Source organism: Mauremys mutica, chromosome 1, assembly GCF_020497125.1.
Source record: "Mauremys mutica isolate MM-2020 ecotype Southern chromosome 1, ASM2049712v1, whole genome shotgun sequence".
Taxonomy (NCBI): Eukaryota; Metazoa; Chordata; order Testudines; family Geoemydidae; genus Mauremys; species Mauremys mutica.
In genome coordinates, this window is record NC_059072.1 from 176,763,647 (window position 1) to 176,782,188 (window position 18,542).

An 18,542-nucleotide genomic window follows, 5' to 3' on the forward strand; every position below is an offset into this window, starting at 1 on the left:
TTTTAAGCCATGAGGACACATTTTCAGCCTCATAACTATATACATGAAATTACAACTTATAACGACAATGCTCAATGCATCATGAGCCTTCCGAAGACACTCAACATGACAAACTTTGCACTGGATACCACACAATCATATTAAAAGGATGAACATGGGGGTGCAGGGTGTTCCCCCGAGATACAGAGTGTCACAACCAAGCTTTCAGTCCCTTCTTACCTACTGCTGACCTGTGGAGTAAGTCTCAGCATGGGATTTCTCACTTTACTTGTGTACAGGATAATGGGTGTAGTTTACTTCCAATATGAGGAAGCTATTTTGGGAATTATGTAGCATGAGAGCATAAGGCCACCTAAAGGCAATACCCTAAGTTCAAAGACTGTAATTTAAGAATCCTCTCCTTCGAACTCTGTCTCAAGGCAAACATTCTGAAGTCTGACAGGGGACCCACTGACCTTCCAAAGTGAGATGAATTCTTCTATGGATTGCATTTATCCAATAGACACATAGGCCAGCAACACAACTAACTCTGTATAGTGTATATAAAGCCTTGTAATTATGCTGTGAGGCAGAATCTAAGCCAGTCACAAGAAGGATAGGAAAACAACATTTTGAAGACTTATTTTCTCTACATTAAAATTGGTAATTCAGTGGTGGATTCAGAGTTTTCAACCTGAGGGGCAATGAGTTATTGGTGGTGCCACTTTCAATTATATCTCTTCCCCCACCCCTACTATGGCCAAGATGGGGAGGGCTAGGCCCTCACTGTGTCCTTGCTCCTACCCCACAGACTTGTCAACACAGCTCTGTGGTCTATGAGGGTGTGAATCAGGAAGCATGCTAATGTGCTGTGCACTAACCTTGCTGGTGCAATATAAAAGGTACCTAGATCCCCTTAAGGTTGCACTACAACTACATAAACTAAGAACCTTCCAGTTCACGCAACAGTGCTTACGAAGGGCAGTTAGAGTGCTCCTCCATCTATAAGACAGACTCTTTGTAACACCCCATGTCAGCTACTCTGCCAGTCAGGCATGATATTGGGCAGGAGTGCTAACAAGACAAGTCTGCCTTTCCAAATGTTTTAGTACATGGATTTTTTTTCAGGGGGGACTGGTATTGGGTATTTTGCATTCCCTTATAGCCACTATCATCACCCATGATTAGTGTCACTTCTGCAGTGAAAGAAAGCTAAGTACCTGATAGCTACCTCCTCCTCCACATGACTCATCTCACAACAAAGAGAAAACTGCTTAACAGAAACTACTGTATTGCAGAGTGGGATTTAGTAGCCAGAGGGAGTCTCCAGGGATGGTCTAACCTGTTTTGCATAAACTCCATGCCATGCATGAATTCCAGTGTTTCAGCTCCACACAAAAACAGGTAGCAGTCAGCCAATCATACAAGTATCTTCTTCTGCATTGGCCAATTCATCCACCCACAGGGCATATGTCCAATTTGTTCCCTACTTGCAGTTATCAGAAATTTCAGAAACGTGCTCTCTACCACCATACTTAAACACTTCACTTCCAAATACCCAAACTGAACTTGAGGGTTAACACTGCGATATAAATGGTGGCTGAATGCCGCAGGGCAAGGACTCTCTAAGGTTTCAGAGTTTTCCCCATTGTGTGAAGGACATTTCTGAGCAATTGTGTGTATTGTCTCCCCTCCTATTCATGATTTCCTAACATCTGACAGCTACAGCAATTCCTTACATAAAAGTAATACTAACAGAATGGTTGTGTATTTTAAGCTGTCAATTTGTTTAGCAGATGGAACATAAGAAAGGCCGTACCGGGTCAGACCAAAGGTCCATCTAGCCCAGTATCTGTCTACCGACAGTGGCCAATGCCAGGTGCCCCAGAGGGAGTGAACCTAACAGGCAATGATCAAGTGATCTCTCTCCTGCCATCCATCTCCATCAGGAAGAGAGGAGATCCTGCCCCATGTGACTAAGCAGCACTCCCAAGTCCACCAGCAAGTGCTTCCCAAACCACCATTTAGGAATCTCTGCCTTTGAGATGGATAGTGCTCTATGTATAGAGGACATCACGAGCAGTCCAGCACTGTTCACTATCAAAATAAATTTTCAAGGACATTAATCTGTACAGCTTTTTCCCTTCTGGACAGAGTTTACCCAGAAGGAGACTGGTATTGGGTATTTTCCATTCCCTTACAGCCACTATCACCACACATGATTAGTGTCACTTCTGCAGTGAAAGAAAGCTAAGCATCAGATAGCTACCTCCTCCTCCAGGTGAGTCATCTCACAACTAAGAGAAAACTGCTTAACAGAAACTACTGTATTGCAGAGTGGGATTTAGTAGCCAGAGGGAGTCTTGTTCTCCAGGGATGGTCTAACCTGTTTTGCATAAACTCCATGCAATGCGTGAATTGCAGTGTTTCTGCTTCATACAAAAACAGGTAGCAGTCGGCCAATCATACAGGTATCTTCTTCTGCATTGGCCAATCATCCACCCACAGGGCATATGTCCAATTTGTTCCCTACGTGCAGTTATCAGAAATTTCAGAAACCATGCTCTCTACCACCACACTTAAACACTTCACTTCCAAATACCCAAACTGTAGGTGAGGGTTTAACAGTGATATAAGTGGTGGCTGAATGCCGCGGGGCAAGGACTCTCTAAGGTTTCAGGGTTTTTCCCCCACTGTGAGAAGGACATCTCTGAGCAATTGTATGTTATTTGTTCTCCCCTCCTATTCATGATTTCCTAACATCTGACAGCTACAGCAATTCCTTACATAAAAGTAATATTAGCAGAATAGTGGTGTATTTTAAGCTATCAATTTGTTTAGCAGATGGAAGAGAGGAGATCCTGCCCCATGTGACTAAGCAGCACTCCCAAGTCCACCAGCAAGTGCTCCCCAGACCACCATTTGGGAATCTCTGCCTTTGAGATGGACAGTGCTCTATGTATAGAGGACATCACGAGCAGTCCAGCACTGTTCACTATCAAAATAAATTTTCAAGGACATTAATCTGTACAGCTTTTTCCCTTCTGGACAGAGTTTACCCAAGACCACATGTGATTTTCTCTTTGCCATGTAAGACAGGGTTTTGTTTCTCTATCCCTATCTGGATAGAACACAGGCTGTTAATATCCTGTAAGTATAAGCTACTATTAAAGGCTATGTGGGTAAAGACTCCTAATTTCACAGATGAACCATCTTTCCACTGTCCAAAGCATTCTTCACCCAGATGTATCTGAATAATCTGACCTTGTTCTATCATTCTAGTGCATGTTCATTTTGTTTGGAAGGAAAAAGTTGTGGTTTTCCCACTGTAGAACAGCTTTCCTTTTGCAATTATAATTAAAAAGCCACTTATAATGTTCATATGATGTGACATGTCCATCAAGGCTTTTTAGTCACTCCTGCTGGTTATTCTACTGGGTTATTTTGTTAATCTTTATTGGTTGCCTAAAGTTTGTTTATTACATGAATTTCCACAGAGGTGAAAGCACTGGACTAGGACTCAGAAATCCAGATTCCATTTCCAAATTTGCACCTTGTACACCTAAATGTTCCTTCGTTATTCTCCTGCAAAGTAGGCATAAAAGTAGTTCCATGCCCCACAGGAGTTTTAGGAGACTAAATCCATTAATGTTTTGAAGTGCTCAGATATTACAGAGATGCACAGTACAGAAAAGGAACAACTTTTAAGTTGGCTGTCACCCTAATATGTAAGTTTGAGAACTGGAGACATGAAATTAAACTTTAATTTTTGGTGATTGAGTTGCCACTTATTTCAGGCTGATTACTTTGTCATCCAAACCAAGCACATAGCTACAATTAACCAAGAGGTATTCCACCTCTTGTCTGCAGCTGAGGCCTTATCTATGCTAAGCATTTTCAGAAGTTCTCCCACCATGGGGCTGTAGCAGTGCTAGGTCAATGATGGGAGAATTTAGGTATACACTGAAGATATTCATAGTCTATAAAACAAGCATGAGACCTACTTTGGCATGTGCTATACCCTGGATATGGTAAGGAAGTCATTTTACTTCATAACCACCACAACCTTAGGGCAGACCAGAAAGCAAAAACCGGCATCTGACACTAATTTTCTCAAGTACCACTCCTAGTGACCACCTCCTCACTGACTGCACCATAAATTCTCAGCATTCTACAAAAAATGCCTGTCACACAGAATCTGTCCTGGGGCACACTTGTAAATAAAAGTTCCAACCCTATTCAGATAGTAAAAGTTACCCCTGTTGCCTATCCTCTATGCTGGCTGGCACAATTCATTTTGAAAGGTTTGTTAAAATGAATGAATGAAAGAAAAAGATTTCTTAAAAGCTAGGTTTAACAAGACCTAACATGACTAAACAGTGATTGTGAGACATTTACAGACACACACGCAAAAACAAATTTTGGTTTATATTTAAAAGCATTCCTACCAACCTGGGAATAGCACCATTCCAGACTCAGGAAGTAAAACTATTTAAGAAGGGAAAACCGAACTAGTCAGTTTCATTGCAGGGCAAAAGACAGAATACTGGGCTAGGTGGACCTTGGACTGACCAATATGGCCACTATTAGTCTAAAGCTTACTAATAAAGCATTAAAAGTAGTTTCTGTAGAATATCTCACAATTGTCTCTGAGTGACTGGACACTTGGAAATGCCTATGAAACAGCTACACGTATGGAGGGGGGTTGCCAGGACAGCCTATACCCAACAGTAGCTTCCTTCCAGACCAGGTTAGGTTGCTAACCTTACAGCTGCCCCTCTACTCTGTGCCCCGTGGGGTAATTCAATTCAGACCCCAGGACTGGGTGCCCCACTTCCAAAGCAGCTGCGACAACACAGAATTTAGTTCTTGGCAGAACCCCCAATGCTTTACCCCCTTTTTCCAGCTGGAAACCACCGGTCCAGTCCCTACAGGTAATGGGGAAATCCTCAAGGCCCCAGTCAGACAGCACAGACCGGCTCAAAACACAGAGGACAAATACCCCTCTTCAAATTTATTTTAACAATCTCATCACTTTTTATGTCAGCCCCAGGCTTCTGGGGAACTCAGTCCTGGGCTGAGCAATACCGCCCCGGCGTCCACCCACCCCACTATGTGCCAGTCAGACCGCACAGCCTGGGGGACCAGGCTCCTCAAGGACCTGCCGCCGCCGCCGCCGCCCTCAGGTCCAGGGGTGGGATATCGTCCAAGGCCGCAAGCGACACGTACGTTTAAATCTGAGCGTTTAAACCTGGTCACCAGCCAACCCCCCCCGCGCAGCCGGGGGCGAGGGGGGGGAGGGGGGAGCCTGTTTTCCCCCTAGCTGCCCTCACCCAGCCGCACCAGAGCAGCCCCCAGCCGCCCCCGAGAGCGGAGCTTTGAGGGGCTCCAGCCCGGGCGCCGCCCCGCCCCCCCGGCTGCCCCCCCCGCACTCACGGAAGCCCAGAGCGGCTGCGGCCGCCGCCAGCATCAGCGCCGGGGCCACCCGCCACCCCGCGCTGCCGCCCGCCGCCGCCGCTGCCATTTTCCTGCCGCCGCCGCCCCGTGCCCGCATTGTCCCGGCCCCCGGCGCAGCCCCGCCCCTTAGGGCCGGACGGTGGGCGGGGAAAGGGCTCCCGCCAGCGGATGGGACGGAGGAGCCGTCAATCGCGCACACCTCCCGCGTCCGGCTCGCCGTCCCCCTCCGGCTCCGCCCCGTGTGGCTACGTGATTGGCGAGTTGGTTTGTCACTCACTAGCGGAGCGCCCTACCAGAAAGGGTAGAATTGCATTTAGCCCCGCCCCTGCCCGGAACACGTGACACTGAGCGGGAGGGAGGATGCCGGGGCTGCGCCCCCCGTGCTGGGCCCGTTCCTGGCGGGCTGTGGCTTATGGAGCCCCGGCCCTTACCCGTGTGATGGGCTGCACCTCGCCCGGCCCCAGTGCCTGAGCCACCTCTGTGCACCCACCCCTCGGCTTCCCGGGCCAAGGCACCAGCGCTGCCCACGCGTAACGGGTTTAGTTCTTAAAGCCCCAATTTTTGGAGGCATGTGATTGTACAAGCATCTGAGCTCTTTATTACTATTTTTCCTAGTTTGATTTTCCCCCATGCGTTTGGGTATGGGTAGTTGAGTGTGCTTTCCCATTTCTTTGAATTATTTTTGGTAGTTATCGCTTTTCCCTCTAAAGATAATTGTCTTTGCCTAGCTGATCTGTACAGCCTATGTTTTGAAGTAGGTTTATAGTAGTAAGTATTGGTTCTTTTGCAAACTTGTGGATAGTTTTGGGGAAGACTTAGGTTAGGTGATTACTGCAGTTAAGGCACTAGACTGCTGTTACATACACTGAAGAGGACAGAGACGTTACATCCCACTTTTATTCTCATCTCTTCCTTGAAAATCTGTTGGGGAGGGAGGTCTGCATTCTGTTTAATATTTAAATAGCTGAAGCACAAATTTAACCATATTGTATGTTATTCCACTCTGTAGCAGTTTTAAAATTCATTGCTGGGTGCCTCTTGCATCAAACACGTTTTTAAAGTTTATCAGGCAGGAAAATGACCTCCCCTGTCTTCTGTTAAAAGAACAGGAGTACTTGTGGCACCTTAGGGACTAACACATTTATTTGAGCATAAGCTTTCGTGGGCTACAGCCCACTTCTTTGGATGCATAGTGATCAGTTACATGTACTTTCTTAGTGAAGACCTTCCTCTTTTTGTTTAAGGTTGCCATGGCAACAACACTCTTTCAGACTTGAAGGAATCCAATTTAGGTAGCTTAAGAGCTTTTATTAGATTTTAAAAAATTACTATAAACTATCAAACAGCTCTATTTTATATAGACTTTGAATTACTGAGTACCTTATAGGAGAGAAAGGCCTTGTATGCATAAGAAGTTGCATTGATTTAAATAAATGTGTTTTTGTAAAAGTGATTTAGTTAAACTGGTATAAATCCATTAATTTACTAAACTAAGCTAAATTGATATAAGCCCCTCAAATCCAGGGCCCACAAAGGGGTTTGTACTAATTTATCTACCCCCAAAAACTGACCCTTAAACCTGTTAATCTTGTGTATAGACATGGTCTATAATCATGGATATGCATATCAATGCCATCATTAATGAATTCCATATTCATCTGTCCTCACTACACTTCTTGATCTGGGGATACGGATATCACGAGGGCTGGTGATATCTGTATTGTAGGGATGGGCAAGAGAACACCCAGGCACTGCCTAGGCTAATATCCAGCTTGCCTAGTATCAGATGAGGTGTTTAGTGACCAGGCAGAACCAAGAGCAACACTAATAGTAGTAGCTGAATGCCCATGGACTTGCACAGGTGTAATTCATAAAATGACAAAAATGTCTGAATTCTAGCAATGACTAAACCTGGTGATATTCTGAACAAAAAGTACTCTCTCAAGTCATGGTTATAGCTGTTTCCATCACTTCACACTGATTCACACATTCTAGGTTTCAAAGTGATGGTGGAGTTTATTGTGTGGTGGTCATGGGGGTGGGGAGGGGGGAGATGCATTAGTAGTTGTGCTGTGCTGGGGAAGTTGTGTGGATTTGTGCTGGTGGAGAATGAGTGCTCTGTGCGTGTGCAGCTATTGCATATGATGGTTGTGCTGGAAGATTACCTTGAGGTTTGGCCAGGTACAGAGCAGTAACTACGTATTTTTGCACCCGAGGCAAGAATATAAAAATGCGCCCTCCCCCAGGGCCAGCTCCCTGGTGGCAATTCGGCAGCGGCTCCCTCAGTCCCTCTCAGGCCTGGTCTACACTAAGAAGGGGGTTCGAATTAGGGTACGCAAATTCAGCTACGTGAATAGCGTAGCTGAATTCGAAGTACCCTAATTCGAACAACTCACCCGTCCAGACGCGGCGGGGTCGAACTCCGCGGCTCCCCCATCGACTCCGCCAACTCCTTCTGCCGAGGTGGAGTACCGGAGTCGACCGCGGCGCTTCCGGAGTTCGAACTATCGCGTCTAGATCAGATGCGATAGTTCGAACTCCAAAAAGTCGAACTCTCGGCGTCGAACCAGCAGGTAAGTGTAGACGTACCCTCAGAGGGAAGGGCCTGCCGCCGAATTGCCGCCAAAGAATGAATGAAGGGGCGGCGGTAGAACCTGTGCTTTTGGGGGGGTCTAACTCATGATTTTTGACTGCTTGGGCTGGTAATGTTGCTTCCAAGATGGTCTTTGGTTCCCGTCCAGTTCCAATCCAGAGAGGGACTCACACGTTAAGAGAGGAGGGAAGTGCTGGATATCAGCAGTGGCCACTAGGTATCAGCATGTGTCCTGAGAATGCTGAGAGTTCAGGGCTGCAGGGCAGGATCAGGGGTTGCAGGTTTGTAGAAATTTTGGTGGTGCTAAGAACCCACCACCCCACCCAAACTCCACCCACCTCCCCCAACTGCCCAAGCCTCTGGGAGGGAGTTTGGGTGAGGGAGGAGATCTGGGGTGCAGGTCCTAGGCTGGGGAGTAGGGTACAGGCTCTAGGAGGGAGTTTGGGGAGGGGAGGGGGGATGTAGGTTCTGGGAGGGAGTTTAGGGATAGGAGGGGTGTGGAGGAATGGGGTGTAGGGGGTGAGGGCTGTGGCTGCAGATGAAGGGTTTGAGGTGTGGGAGGGGCTCAAGGCTGGGACAGAGGGTTGGGGTGTGGGGGGGGAATGAGGGCCCTGGCTGGGACTGGGGATGAGGTGTTTGGGGTGCTGGAGGGGCTCAGGCCCAGGGTGTGGTGGGGGGGTGAAAGCTCTGACTGGGGGTGTGGGCTCTGGGGTGGGGCAGGGCTGGGGGATGAGTTTGGGGTGCAGGCAGGCTGCTCCGTGACAGGGGCCAGAGAGGGCTCCTCCCCCCCCCCCAGCCCTGTCCCTGCCAGCAGCAGCAAGCTCTGTAGGAGGAGCCCTCCTTTCCTACCCTCCCAGCAGCACCCCCACCCCCACCACTGTCACTGCATGTGCTCCTAGGGCCCCTCTCAGGTCCAGGAATCTCCCTCACCTCCCCTGTGGTGGATTCCGAGGGGGGTGCTGCATGCACCTCCTCCCCTACTGTTGCCCTTGACTGTAGCCTCACTGGGGGTGAGGGATAGGGCTGCCTCCTTGCCCAGCATGGGACATGAGTGGTGACTACGGGCAGGGGAGGGGAGGGGGCGGGCTGTGCTGCTGAAGCATCCCATTGAAAAATGAAAGGGGCTGAGGGAAAAGGGCAGGCTCCAAGTCAGTCTGCCCTGGCAGTGTGATGGGGTACTAGGACCCTGCGGCAGCAGTTGCTGCAGGGAGGCAACATGGAGATGCTCTGCTCTGGGTCAGGGAAGATGGGGGGGAAGCAAGTCAGGGTCGGGGGAGGTGTGTGTGGGGGGGTACAGGTAGGGCCAGGGGGAGATCACCTCAGTTATAAATACCTCTGTGCCAGCAGCTTTTTTTAACCCCCTCTCTCCACCACTTTTTGTGCCCCTTGGCTTTGCACGCCTGAGGCAAGTGCCTCACTCGCCTCGCCCATGTTACAGCACTGGCCAGGTAATACACCATTTGTGCAGTCTTCCTAATACAACCAATGAAATTGTTCCATGCAGATTAGCTGTAGACCAAGGACGGTAATTGGTTGAGTTATCTCTGAAGGCACAATGGTCTAGGACTCTTGGCATGGCATAGACACCTGCCTTACTGGAGCTATACACCACACGGCAGTAATTAAAATAAAAATGGCTGAGAACTTAAATTGGACAGTAACTTACCATAAAACCCAGTGGATTGTTCAACCAGGTGATAGTCTGAACAAAGAGAGCTCTCATCTGTAGTTGTAGCTGTTTCCACTGCTTCACACTGACTCACACATTTTAGGTTCCAGAGTGACACTCCAGGAATCTTTTTATAAACAGTATTTATATTACTATAGCACCTAGGTGGCCTTGCTACAGACCTAAACTCTATTTCTAGGCACAATAGAAAACACAAAACCAAGACAGATTATAAAGATCTTTGGGGCAGGGACTAAGTACAAGACAAGACCAGGCAGCCAACCTGACATGACAGGGAAGGTGCTCTCAGCTGTAAAAGTGGCCAGCAACAGTTGGTCACGAGCATTGTGGGATACCATTGGGAAAACCAAGTAAACCAACCCAGCTACATAATCCACCCTTGCTGCCTACGCTAGCTCTGCACAGGTCGTGGACATCAACCTTGCTCAGAGCAAATGTAATTCCAGAAGTGGTGTGAACACCTGTGCACTGGAGCTAGCAATGGTAAAGATTAATGTGTTGTGTTACAAGGCTGCCAGGAAATTACAATGGCAATTTTTTTAGCGCAAGTCCAGGGTCCATGCTCCAACAGGAGTGTACCCAACTCTCCTCCTTATTCCCCAATGATATAGACAGCACTGTGACAGATATGGCAATTTCCTGCAGTATCTTGGACAAACTTCACTGAATTCAATCTTTTAGGTGTTCACTGTATTAAAAATGCAAGTATTTAGCTATTATGGGACTGTGATGTTTTTGGGAGAGGGAGGATGGGATGTGGAGATGCATGACTAATGTAAGCCCTCAGAAATGTTATGCATTTCAAAGGACTATATATGTAGGGTCATACCAAATTCATGACCATGAAATCTGGTGTCTCCTACCCCCTTGTGAAATCTGGTCTTGTGTGCTTTTACCCTATACTATACAGATTTCAAGGGGGACACCACTGTTTCTCAAACTGGGAGTCCTGACCCAAAAGGGGGTGCAAGGTTTGGGTTTTGGTTTTTTTTTTCCCTTTGGAGGAGGGCAGGGGAGTTGTCATGGTATTGCCACCCTGACTTCTGCACTGCCTTCAGAGGCCGGAGAGTGGTGGCTGTTGGTCAGGCGCCCAGCTCTGAAGGCAACGCCCCACTAGCAGCAGCACAGAAGTAAGGGTGGCAATACTATACCATGCCATCCTTACTTCTGCGCTGTTGCTGGTGGCGACTTTGCCTTCAGACCTGGGCTCCTGGCCAGCCAGCAGCCACCCTCTGGCCACCCAGCTCTGAAGGCATCACCATCACCAGCAACACAGAAGTAAGGTTAGCAGTATGTAAACCCTCCACAATAACCTTGGTCCCGCCTCCCCCCAACTCCTTTTTGAGTCAGGACCCCTACAGTTAAATCTGAAATTTCACGGTATCTTTAAGTATCAGAAATCGTGACATTTATGATTTTTAAAATCCTGTGACCGTGAAATTGACCAAAATGGACCATGTATTTGGTAGGGCCCTAACTATATGAAACAATGTGCTAGACAAGAATGAACTTTTAAAGTTTACTGAATTTCTAGGGGGAGGTATATGTACCCCTTCCAGTTATGCAAGAACTCAGCCTTTTGAAACTTCACCCTGAGGAGGGGATCTTCGTCTGCTCAACACCTGCTACATGAAGACAGGATGTTATAAACTTAGAGAAAGTTACTCACCTTGCAGTACCTGAGGTTCTTCGAGATGTGTGTCTCTGTGGGTGCTCCACTCCAGGTGACAGTGCGTCCCGGGGCTGTTGATCGGAGATCTTCGGTAGCAGTGCCTGGTCGGGACGCACGTGCTCAGCTACTGTCTCACGGCGGCATTATGGTCTGCATGAGCATGTGTGTCCTGCACCCCCCTCAGTTCCTTCTCTACCATAGAGTTGTCCGATTAGTACTCCAAAGTAGAAGGGAGGAGGGTGGGTAGCGGAGCACCCACAGGGATACAGATCTTGAAGAACCTCAGTTACTCACCTTGCAGTAACTTTCTCTTCTTGTTCGAGTGCTGTCCCTGTGGGTGCTCCACTCCAGGTGAATGTGAAGCAGTACCAACTGTGATTGGTGAGATTTTGGAGTTGCGTAAGGGATAACGGTAGGCAGTATCGTATGGCTGACTATGGAGTCTGCTGTGGTATCCTGTGTGATAGCATAATGTTTGGCAAATGTGTGTCAGATGTCCATGCGGCCACCTTGTATATATGTCTGTAATATGTACGTTGTGGAGGAAGGCAACGGATGTTGACGTTGCTCTAGTAGGAGTTCTAACTCTCTGGTGGTTGAACATTCTGGGTCTGAGAGCAGGATCTGAAGCAGTCCAAGATCCACTTGGAGATTCTTTACTTAGAGATAGCATCACCCTTTGATCTCTCAGTAGTAGAAACAAATAGCCTAGGGGATTTACGAAATGGTTTAATTCTGTCAAGATAGAATGCAATAGCCCGTTGGATGACAAGGGTAGGTAACGCTGCTTCCTGTGGAGTCGTGTGAGGCTTAGGATGGAATACAGGTAAGTGTATTGGCTGGTTAAGGTGGAAAGGAGACACCACCTTGGGGAGGAATTTGGGGTGAGGTTGCATAGTAGTCTTGTCTTTAGAGAAAATGGTGTAGGGAGGGTAGGCCATCAGGGCGCTTATTTCACCAACCCTTCTCGTTGATCTTATGGCAACCAAAAAAGCCACTTTCATGGACATGAGAACCAGGGATGAGATAGCCAGGGGCTCGAAAGGGGGTTTCACGAGACCTCGGAGAACTAGGTTGAGATTCCAGGAGGCTACTGGTGAATGAATCTCAGGGTAGAGATTTTGCAGGCCCACAAGGAAGCGTTTCATGGTGAAGTGGACAAAAAAAGTGAATAGCCATCCAGAGTGTCATGGAAGGTGGTAAGGGCCGCGAGGTGTACTCTGATAGAACTGAGCGAAGCCCGTCCTGTTTTAGTTCGAAAAAGATGGTCTAAGATGCGAGGGAGGGTTGCAATCTGGGGTATCAGGCATCTGTGGAAGCACCAGATGGAGAAGCATGCAAGTCTTACGAGTGGAGTTCCGTCTACTGTGCAGGAGGACGTATTGGACCTGTTCCGAGCAGGCTAATTCATGGGATTGAAACCATGAAGGAATCACGCCGTCAGATGGAGTTTCCGGAGCTGCGGGTGAAGAAGCCGACCACAGTTCAGGGAGAGGAGATCTGGTCTGTCAGGGAGAGTCCTTACAGTACAGATGGACATGCGTAGCAGGTAAGGATACCATGTCTGTCTGGGCCAAGCTGGAGCAATAAGTATGACCCGGGCCTTGTCCTCTGTGATCTTGTGTAGACCCCTGTGTATCAGTGGAATCGGTGGAAAAGCGTACATGAGGGAATTGTTCCAAGGAATGAGGAACGTATCCCGTAGAGATGTGTTCCCGAGTCCCACTCTGGAGCAAAATAGATGGCATTTGCGGTTTTGAGGAGTGGCAAACAGGTCTATCGACAGAGTGCCCCAGTGGGAGAAGAGCAGTTGGGAGGATCGTGGGATGTAATTCCCATTTGTGTTTCTCGGAGAAGTGTCTGTGGTAGTGTTGTGACACACAGACAGGTAGGAAGCGGTGATTTCTATGTGATGTCATATGCATCAATTCCATAGTCGGGTGGCTTCTGTGTATAGGGACTGAGATCGTACTCATCCCTGCCTGTTCATGTAAAACATACATGCTACATTGTCCGTCAGAACTCACGTGGACTTGTTCTTTATGGTGGGAAGAAAATGAAGGCAAGTGTACCTGACGGCTTTGAGCTCTAGAAGATTGATGTGCAGACGTGTCTGATAGGGACCAGCGGCCCTGTACCTTGGGGTCACCTAGTTGCGCTCCCCAACCTATCAGAGAAGCATCTGTGGTGAGCATGAGTACTGGGGAGTGTGGATGGAAGGGAACACCCGTGTATAGGTTCTCTGGTTTTGTCCACCAATGCAGGGAGGCCAATACATCTAGTGGCGGAGTCAACGTTATGCAGAAACTGTGTCTGCTGGGTTTGTAGTTGGAGTTGAGCCAACCCTAAAGGCATCTCACGTGCAGCCTGGTGTATTTGACCACGAAGGTGGTGGCTGCCATATAACCAAGAAGCTGTAGGCAGGTCCATGCCTTTATTCTGGGGCGAACAGAGATTGAGAGTATGAGATGCGTAATAGTGAGGAATCTGTTGTATGGAAGGGAGGTTCTGGTTCGAATTGAGTCCAGATGAACTCCAATGAACTATCTGCTGTGTAGGTATCAGGGTGGGCTTTTGGAAATTTATTTGCAAGCCTAGACTGTGGAAGAGGGAGATGGTAAAGTTAGTCGCTTTTAACGTCTCATCATAGGAGCTGGCTTTGATAAGGCAGTTGTCTAAGTAGGGAAAACTATAATCCCGTGTCTGTGGAGGTGGGCCACTACTACGGCTAGGGTCTTTGAGAATGCCCTCAGTGCTGTGGAGAGACCGAATGGAAGTACCCTGTATTGAAAATGGTCGTGTCCACGTGTGAATCGCAGGAAGTATCTGTGTGCTGGATGAATGGATATATGGAAATAGGCATCTTGTAGGTCGAGGCCTGTGAACCAGTTCCCTTGTTCCAGCGCGGGTATTATTGTGCCCAATGTAACCATCTTGAATTTTTGTACACGTACAAACTTGTTCAGTCGGCATAGGTCTAATATAGGTCTCCATCCCCCACCTTTCTTTTGGGTGAGAAAGTAGTGGGAGTAGAACCCTTTTCCCCCGATGTTGCGTCAATACATGTTCCACTGCACCTAGGTGGAGAAGATGAGCCACCTCTGAACCAAGGAGGTGCTCATGACAGGGTCCCTGAAGAGGAATGGGGAAGGGGAAAGGGTGGGTGGGAAAGATAGGAAAGGGATGGAGTAACTTAACTGAACTATTTCCAGGACCCAGAAGTCCTGCGTGATCTGTTGCCAGACACGGTGGAAAGCCTGGAGGCAGTGGCCAAATGGGCAAATAGGCGGCAGAGTCAAGGGGTGGTCGCACAGACCCCCGACCAGCACTTAAAAATTGTTGTTTGTTTCCCGATGGGTGGGAAGTACAGTAGTTGGTTGCGCCTGGTTTTGCCTGCACCTAGGAGGTCTGTTGCGGTTTCTCCCAGTGTCATATGGTCTGGACTGGGGTCAGTGATATTGTTGTGTGCAGGGCCTCTGATAAGGTTGATACCACTGTCTCCTAGGGATGGATGGATATATGTCCCATGTGCGCAAAGTGGCCTGGAGTCTTTCATAGTGTGAAGGACTTAATCGTTTTTTTGTGTTTTTTTGGGAAAAGAGTTTCTTTGTCAAAGGGAAGATCCTCCACTTTGGTCTGCAAATCTTTGGGGATACCAGATGCAGACAGCCAGGAAGACCGGTGCATCACCACGGCAGTGGTGCGGGCTGCTATATCTGCCCTGTCCATGGATGCTTGTAGTGCCGTCCTAGACACCAATTGACCTTCGACAAGGACTGTCCTCCGGGATATGGGAGGCAAAATTAAAGAGCTTGTTGTAGTTGTCATAGTCATAGCTTGCGAGGAGGGCAGAATAATTTGCAATCCTAAATTGTAGAGTGGAAGAGTGATAAACCTTGCAGCCCAAGAGGTCAAGGTGTTTGAGGTCCTTGTCTTGAGGAGTGGGCTGGTAGTGTGGCTGCTTGGTTCTGTGCGTCGCTGCACCCACCACAAGAGAATTGGGTTGTGGGTGGGAAAATAAGAAATCGACGTCCTTCGCGGGTACATAATATTTATGTTCAGCTTTCTTGCATGTTGGTGGGATGGAGGCAGGGGTCTGCCATACAGTATCAGCTGGTTCTAGGAGGGCTTCGTTTATGGGTAGTGCAATTTTTGAGGGTTCAGAGGGTTGGAGGATTGAGGAGTCTATGTTGCGTGTCCTGGACTTCCTCCAAAGGAATGTCCTGGCTGAGTGCCACTCTCTTGAAAAGTTTCCTGGAATTGCTTAAACTCGTCCATGTTTTGTGGAGGTGGAGGCATGAAGGTGTCCTCTGCAGCTGATGGCGAGGCAGGAGCCAGTAAATCTGGGAAGGGTTCATAGCCAACTCTTCAAGAGGGGGTTCAGGAGCTCTAGATGTTGATGGAGCTGGGGATATAGGCGTAGGACGAGCTTGCGGTCTGGTAGAAGGGGCGCAAGGAGGAGCCAGCCATGAGTACCGCTGAGGCCAGGGCACCGGGTAGGAAAAGTTGGGTCCCGGCTACTGGGGGACAAAGTAGGGAAACTAAGGCTGGTTCTTATGATGCACCGTGACTTGGGCTATGTATGGCTCCGGTGGAGGGGGAGACTCAGGTAGGGAGAACTCTGCCTGCTGTTGTATGTTATTCTCACTATCAGTGAAAGTAGCCAGGTCAGGTGGCGAGAGCAGCTGTTCAAACAGTGAGTGCTCTGTGTTTAGGAGCAGAGAGTCAGGCTCAGGGGCCACAGAGATATCCTGCTGGTGCAGAAATGGTTTCTGCTCCTTAGGCTGGTGTGCTGCGGAGCATGGAGTGTGAGCAGAAGCCTGAAGTGATTTTTGCTCAGTTTTAGTAGGAGCCACGGGACATTTGTAACAGCCCCGCAGGGGGTCTGGATCTACTCTGGTGGGGGTGGCTGGCAGGCTCGGTGCTGACGTTCTTGTTGGCACCGGGTTGTAACGCGCTGCCGGCGGCGGGACCGGTGCCGAGGAAAGCTACCTGCTGCGGGAAGTCAGGTCCCTGCTTTTGTGCCCCGTGTAAGTTGCTGCTGAGGTGCTGGGACATTCAGAGTTGCCTGCTCTCAACACTGCCGGCACCAAGGGTAAAGACCTTGAGGGAGATCCTTTACCCTTTTGAGTGTCTCTGAGAGGAGACATTAGAGCTTTCTGCCTTTACATGTGAGAGGGTGAAGCCGTGCTCCCGGTTGGTTCTGACTTGGCAGGGGAGTGTGAGGGAGAGGGTTTACTGCCCTTCTCCATAGGCGGCTGCAGAGCTGTCTCCATGAGAAGCATTTTAGCTGCAAGTCTCTGTCACGGCGAGCTCTAGTTTTTAAGTTGGTACAGTGGAGATACTTCGCAGGAATGTGCGTCTCACCGAGGCATTTGACGCACAGTGAGTGCCCATCAGATCGCAGCATAGACTCCTTGCAGGAGCCACATTTCTTAAAGCCTGGAGACCCCGGCATAATGAAAGTATGAGTGGCCAGGGAAGTCTCAACGAGAGACTAACTTGAGGGAAAAATTTTTTTAAACTAACAAACTATGCTAAAGGAAAGGCAGAACTCAGAAATGGCTAGCTAACTATTTCTATTTTTCTCTACTTATTTCCTACAGTAACCAGGGAAGAGATGAGCACTGCCCCGAGTCCCATCTTCAGCCGAGGATAGTTGAGAAGGACCTGAGGGGGGTGCAGGATGTGTGAGATCAGGCAGACCCTAACAACGACGTGAGACAGCAGCTGAGCACGTGCATCCCGACCAGGCACTGCAACCGAAGATATCTGATCAACGGCACCGGGACGTACCATCACCTGGAGTGGAGCACCCACAGGGACAGCACTCTAAGAAGAACCACAAAATCCTGTTGATGAGGTTTGAAAGACTGACTCCTACAGAGCCCTTGTCAGCATTGGGGTGATTTCTGTTAAGCTTATTAGCATACATGTAGGTTTTTATATAATTTTCTCTGTAATGCTTTCACCTTACGAATAAATGTGCTTGCTTACAAAAAGCTGTGTCACAGCTTATAACTGTGGGCACTTAAGTTGTTTACAGCCTCTGAGGAGAAAAGCAAAACAGGCCTGCTAAGGCAATCTGATTTGCAAGGGAATACACAGTGTAGGCAGGGAACGCTACACCATGGAAATACCCGTCAGCCAGAAGTGAGATGCCTGTCTCCACCCAAGGGAGGTGACAGCTAGGGAGCCAGAAAATCTGAGAGTGGATGTTCTTGGTGGACCATTGGGGGGGGGGGGAGGGAAATACAGGTGTAGTTGCCTTGAACTGTGACAAACGCTTTGCATTACAAATTATTCTGAATCCCTGAAGTAGTGATGAGCTTTTGGAAAACAAATACCCATCCTACTTCACAATTTGTTCCAATTACTCCCCAAACCAAAGTTTGTCTTATTCCTGTGTGTCAGAGAGCAAAGCAAACTCTTGACTTCTTCCAGCCTTAATTTATTTAATGAACTAAAGGATTTCACTCCATGGATTTCATCAGGATCAATTCAATAGTTGTCTCCCACATCAATTTTGCATGTCAAAAGTCACAAGCACACATTAGGAAGCAGTTTGAACCGAAAGGGGGAAGTGGGTTCTTGGCTGCATGGAAGTCTTAGAGTAGCTCAGAGAGATGCATAAAACCCCTTATTGTCACCTGCAATATAACACCCTACCAAATTGAAAGATTTCATTATATTACTTCATAATGTTTCTCTAAACAGAGAGATTAGCTCAGTTTAGAATGATTACTTTTATTTTGGATGAAAATGATTTGTAAACCTGTTAAATTCTTGACACAGTTTCTTGTAATAACTATTTAGGAAGTTTTAACAGCTGGATGAGTTCTACTTTCCTCTGCTCTCAGAGCGGTAATAGCCTTAACATACAGACAATCCACAAGTCTTCACTAGACCCAATCAAAATCCCTGCATGTTTAGTTCCTGTTAGGAGAGAGGTGACTTCCATCATCTTAAATTTAAACAGCATGGAACCAAGCATCTATTTCACCAACACGAAGACAGACAAATTGTTAGCTTCCCTGCATGATGTCATCCAGCCCACACCCCACCTCATCCCTTAAGCAGCCTGTTGATTATGACAGTCATGTGAGAGAGATGGCATTTGTTTGCAGACTTTAGGGCATGCGAAAAATTAG

The 18,542-nt window shown here is 48.1% G+C and overlaps 1 protein-coding gene and 1 long non-coding RNA gene across 3 annotated transcripts in view; one reads left to right on the forward strand and one right to left on the reverse strand.

The window, feature by feature from the left end:
* Window positions 1-9,399, reverse strand: part of MPZL1 (myelin protein zero like 1) — a 54,059-nt gene extending 44,660 nt beyond the window's left edge. Inside the window, exon 1 of one of the 2 annotated variants that reach the window (XM_045001961.1) lies at window positions 9,363-9,399. Coding sequence is in view for 1 of the 2 variants with exons in the window: in XM_045001960.1 (XP_044857895.1) it covers window positions 5,416-5,503 (88 nt within the window). In the remaining variant the exon portion in view is untranslated. Of the gene's footprint in view, window positions 1-5,415; window positions 5,519-9,362 lie in introns of those variants that run through there. The other variant, XM_045001960.1, reaches the window with a different exon arrangement.
* On the forward strand, window positions 5,789-17,358 carry LOC123361810. Its single transcript, XR_006576236.1, has 3 exons — window positions 5,789-6,204; window positions 12,765-12,940; window positions 16,998-17,358. It is a non-coding gene; the product is annotated as an uncharacterized LOC123361810 (long non-coding RNA).
* Window positions 17,359-18,542: the final 1,184 nt, after the last annotated feature.